The 5,525-nt window shown below is 54.7% G+C and overlaps 1 protein-coding gene across 1 annotated transcript; it reads left to right on the top strand.

Moving 5' to 3' along the window:
- The first annotated feature begins 2,122 nt into the window (after positions 1-2,122).
- DRD5 (dopamine receptor D5) lies at positions 2,123-4,103 on the top strand. The gene has a single exon (XM_025438279.3). The coding sequence runs from the start codon at positions 2,123-2,125 to the stop codon at positions 3,545-3,547; it is 1,425 nt and encodes a 474-aa protein (XP_025294064.1). The 3' UTR covers positions 3,548-4,103.
- Positions 4,104-5,525: the final 1,422 nt, after the last annotated feature.

The raw sequence follows: 5,525 nt of genomic DNA, 5'->3' as shown, positions 1-5,525 counted from the left end.
GTATGTGGAGGAGGAGGGGCAGGAGAAGATGTGGAACAAGGGGAAGATGGTTAAAGACTTCAAAGAGCTTACCTGACAGTCTAAGGATCAGGGATGGCAGGGAGATACCGGGGGTTTTCCATCTGGGGAATGACATGATCACAATTACATCTGAGAAGGATCACTCTGCCTGCCACAGAGGATTGGGACAGAAGCTGGAAGCTAGCATAGTGCCACCATAAAACAGGTTAGAGGGGACACAGTCCTGGATGGGACATCTGGAGAGGAGTGGACCTGCCCCTAGGAGATGGGGAGAGAGAGGAGGTAAGTATGACTCTCCAGCTTTAGGTGCAGGACCCTGGACAGATGGTCTTGTTGCCTCCAGCAGCAGAAAGTGCTGAAGGGAGAGAAGACTGGAGGGAGAAGAGGCTGTAGAAGGCCAAGGAGGCTGAGTCTTCAAAGCTGGGACACTTGCAGGTGCAGATGGGAGCTGAGGTGAATGGGGCCTGTGGGTCTGAGTGGGGAGAGAGATTACGGAGGGGATGTGAGAGTCCAGTCCCTGTATCTGGACCTCAGGGCAGGGTGGCTGGATGCCTCAGCCTCTTCTCTCCCTGGCTGTCTTCAGCTGAGCTTAACCCCGGCAGAAACTTGGCCCTTCAGAAGCAGAACTTGTTTGCTGGAGGGAGGAAGCATGTTAAGAGCCTGGAACACTGCTCTCCTCTCCAGGGCTTCCTGCCATTCTTTTCAAAACTTTGGACCACTGGTTCAAGCCTCAATTTTCACTTCTGTCAAGCACTGAGATATTAATCCATCTTTCTCAAGGCTATAAAAGAGAAAGACTGAGGATGTCCAGCAGGGAGGAGGCTTCCAGCTAGCTGGAGCCTCCCTTCCTCCTCCTTGTCTTCTGGGTTCATCCAAAATTATCCCCAAAGGGAAGAAGATCGGGGGTGATGGTGGGCATAAAGACTCTCCCAAGAGGTCAGGTTGAGCCTGAATTTTTATTTTTATTTTTAAAATTTTTTTAAAAGATTTATTTATTTATTTATGATAGACATGAGAGAGAGAGAGAGAGAGACCAGAGACACAGGAGGAGGGAAAAGCAGGCTCCATGCTGGGAGCCCCACGTGGGACTCGATCCCGGGACTCCAGGATCTCGCCCTGGGCCACAGGCAGGCGCTAAACCGCTGAGCCACCCAGGGATCCCCGGAGCCTGAATTCTTAGAATGGACGAGTGGGGCGGGGATAGTTTAAGAGAAGTGGTTCCTAGGAGACAGGCCTCCTGCACGCTTTTTCCCTAGATGACTGATTTCACTGAACCGGAGAGGAGGAGGAATCATTAGCCCATTTTGTGGGTAAGAAAACCAAGACCCAGGGAAGTTTAGGGCGCTCAAGGTCACACAAGCCAGGAATGAAGTCTCAGTTGGGGGCTTGGGTCTGGGAGAAAGCCAAGGCTGCCCTCTGCCTCACAAACACGCTTTCCCAACCCAGAGGCCAGGGATTTCCTCCATCCCTAGCCCACCTCCCCGTTCCCCAAATGTGTTTGGGGCTAGGGCACCAGGGCTGGGTCGGGGACCTCTTGGTCGCCCCAGGGCGTGTTCTCCCTGGCGCGGGGCGAGGGTTTGGCCCGAAGGTGGCCTCCCACCTTCGGAGTCGCCCCCAGACTGTGGCGGCGGGCGGAGAGCGGAGTGTGCGCCCCGGCCCAGGTGGGGCTGCTGCGCGGGGGCGCGGGGGCGCGGGCCCGGGGCGCACACCGGGAGGCAGGCAGCGCCGCCGCGCTCGCCCGCCGCGGGTCGCTCCCGGCCCCCGCCCCCTCGGTGCGGGCTGGCTCTCCGCTGCTCCGGCTGCGAACCAGACACAGCCGCAGCCACCGCCGCCCGGCGCGCCCCGGCCGGCCTCCCGCCCCCAGCGCCCGCGCCGGAGGGGCGCAACGCAGCCACCCACCCGGAGGCACCGGAGGCGGCGAGAGGGGACCCCGCGCACTCGGGGCCCGGCGCGGCGCACGGTGAGCGGCCCCCCCGGGGCTCGGGCATCCCTCAGCCGCGGGTCCCGGTGCGCCAGCCCCCGGGTGCCCGATGGGGTCACCCGGGGGGCGCAAGGCCGAAGCTGGGACCGCGCGCAGCCCGTCCCTGACCCCGAGCCCGACATGCTGCCGCCGGGGCGCAACGGCTCCGCGTACCGGGCGCGGTTCGGGCAGCAGCAGCGGGCGCCGCGGGGCGCCGCGGGGGGCGCGGAGGGGGCGGCGCCGCTGGGGCCCGCGCAGGTGGTCACCGCCGGCCTCCTGACCCTGCTCATCGTCTGGACCCTGCTGGGCAACGTGCTGGTGTGCGCGGCCATCGTGCGCAGCCGCCACCTGCGCGCCAAGATGACCAACGTCTTCATCGTGTCTCTGGCCGTGTCCGACCTCTTCGTGGCGCTGCTGGTCATGCCCTGGAAGGCGGTGGCCGAGGTGGCCGGATACTGGCCCTTTGGGGCCTTCTGCGACATCTGGGTGGCCTTCGACATCATGTGCTCCACCGCCTCCATCCTGAACCTGTGCGTCATCAGCGTGGACCGCTACTGGGCCATCTCCAGGCCCTTCCGCTATGAGCGCAAGATGACCCAGCGTGTGGCGTTGGTCATGGTCGGCCTGGCCTGGACCTTGTCCATTCTCATCTCCTTCATCCCGGTTCAACTGCATTGGCACAGGGACAAGGCGGACCCCTGGGGCGGCGTGGAGCCGCCCTCGGTCCTGGCCAACGGGACGCCCTGGGAGGACGCCGGGGAGCCAGAGGCGAGGGCGGAAAACTGTGACTCCAGCCTGAACCGCACATACGCAATCTCCTCGTCGCTCATCAGCTTCTACATCCCCGTGGCCATCATGATCGTGACCTACACGCGCATCTACCGCATCGCCCAGGTGCAGATCCGCAGGATTTCCTCCCTGGAGCGCGCCGCGGAGCACGCGCAGAGCTGCCGCAGCCGCGCAGCCTGTGCCCCTGACACCAGCCTGCGGGCATCCATCAAGAAGGAGACCAAAGTCCTCAAGACCCTGTCGGTGATCATGGGGGTCTTCGTGTGCTGCTGGCTGCCCTTCTTCATCCTTAACTGCATGGTCCCCTTCTGCAGCGGACGCCCCGAGGGTCCTCGGGCGGGCCTCCCCTGCGTCAGCGAGACCACCTTCGACGTCTTCGTCTGGTTCGGCTGGGCCAACTCGTCGCTCAACCCGGTCATCTACGCCTTCAACGCTGACTTCCGGAAGGTGTTTGCGCAGCTGCTGGGGTGCAGCCACCTGTGCGCCCGCACACCCGTGGAGACAGTGAACATCAGCAATGAGCTCATCTCCTACAACCAGGACACCGTCCTCCACAAGGAGATCGCAGCTGCCTACATCCATATGATCCCCAATGCCGTGACCCCGGGGGACGGGGAGGTGGACAAGCAGGAGGAGAGCCCTTTCGACCGCATGTCCCGGATCTCTCAGGCGTCCCCCGATGGTGACCCTGCTGCCGAGTCCCTCTGGGAGCTGGACTGCGAGGGGGAGATTTCGTTGGGCAAAATAACACCTTTCACCCCAAACGGAATCCATTAAACTGCCTAAGAAGCGCCCCTCCTGGATCTACATGACTGCACAGACACTAACCAGCATGCGGAATACACACTCACAGATACGTCTCCAGTGCTGCTCAGTTGATCACATTTTCTGTGTCTGTGTCTGTAGTCGCCCGTGTGCTGAGAAGCCTCACCAGACTGATTTGCTGTTTGAAGAATTGGCAGAAGTGTTTGACATAAACTCAGTCAAATATACCCCAGTCCAGCAGAAATGGACCAAGGGTTCGGTTAGAGAAGAGAAGGTGGTGTTTGATTAAAAAAAAAAAAAAATAGCAGCTGGTCTTTAAAAAATATGCCCTCCCCTCCCTTTTAAACAAATGGATTGATCAGTGACTTATTTTTGTTCAGTTGATTTTTAGACAACAGGTTCTATGTGTGTGTTGCGCTGATGGGGTGTGTGTGTGTGGCTTTCCTGTATCCAGCTTCCTGTGGCCCTTTGTTTATGCAATTTCTGCTCTCTGTGTGTGTCTTTACAACAGCTGAGCAACTCTTTCTGATTTGTTCTGGTGTCTAATAAACACAAAATATGTGGATTATGAGGTGATTATCTTTGCTTTGCCAGATTGGTTTTCAGGATAGTTCCTGGAGAAACCATGAGAGCATCCTTAATATCAGGGTAGATGTTGGCTTGGTCTGGAAGCACATCTTTATTTTCTTTGCAGACAGGTTGTCCTTACAGGTACACACAGGAACAAGGACCGTGAAGAGCTTCCAGTTCCTCAGGTTTTGTTGTGTGTGTGTGCGTGTGTGTGCAGTTTTTTTTCTTTTTTTTAGATACACACATCTCAAGTCTGTGCTGAGAGCTGGCTTTAGTGCCACAAAGTATCAAATAGGGACTTCTCCGGTCTGAAATTCTAATATATTTTTTCTCATTTGGAATCTCCTTTTTAAAAATAACATACAAGAATATTCCCATTTCCTAGGCAGATGCTATTAGTTCATTGAAAAGTCATAAAGAATAATAGCCGAGTCTTTCTCTGTCTTGAATCTGTAGTGTTTTAGACTTACGTGGCTTTGGTTCCACATTTCTGAAGGGCTCTGAAATGTGTGAGCTGATATGCTTTAAAAAACAAATCTCATTTTTTAAATAGTCATTTTCATTTGTAGACAACAGGAAATGAGAAAACACATTTTAATGAAAATCGAGGAGCCAGAGATGATATTTGAATGAATCAGAAATGGGAAAATCTATTGATTGAGGTGCTCAACAGAAAAAAGAGCCCAATGAATTCCTAGCTTTTGGTTCCTCTCTGAAGCCTGCACAGGAAAGGGGAACCTTTTATTCCAGAACCATTCCAATTGAGAGCATGTTATTACCACTAGATCTAAATGTGAGCATTGTTAATGGAAGCAAATGAGATCTGAATATGTGATGTCTTACAAGTCCCTACTCTGAAGCAGGCTTATCAAGGACAGTTCAATCAATTTTGGTCTCTTAGGGATAATTTTATTGTCAATCTACTGAACAACTGTGTCTAGTTCACCACAAAACGTGCCGTGCTTGACACATAATGGCTAATCCATATTTGTTGAGTGAATACCTCTGGAATGGTGAGGTTGAAACCAAGTCCTATTTGGTACCTTAAGTTTCATTAGTGATTTAGCCAAACTGATAATAGAATCTGAGGTCTGTGCTCAGTTTTTGGCCTCTGGTGAACCTATCACTTGTGTGGACCACTAGGGATACCTCGAGAGGCATGAGAAGTGCCCTGCTCTAGGATTCAGAAGCTGTCTGTGTGACCTTGAGTGACTCCAATCACCTTTCTGGGCCGTACTTTCTGTCTGCCTCTGTAAGTTGAGACACTTCTACTAGAGCACTGTTTTTCAAATTGTTCATGATGCAGACATTATGGGTGGGGTCTCGGGTGAAGTAAGCTCAGCAAACCTTGCTCAAATAAGTGTTTTCTCTACAGGGCTTCTTAGAGCTTTTCTGTGCAGTGTGAATCCCCAAGCAGGAA

Source organism: Canis lupus, chromosome 3 (assembly GCF_003254725.2).
Source record: "Canis lupus dingo isolate Sandy chromosome 3, ASM325472v2, whole genome shotgun sequence".
NCBI lineage: Eukaryota > Metazoa > Chordata > Mammalia > Carnivora > Canidae > Canis > Canis lupus.
The sequence above is the reverse complement of the archived record's forward strand: the minus strand, read 5'-3'. Positions and strand labels throughout refer to the sequence as shown.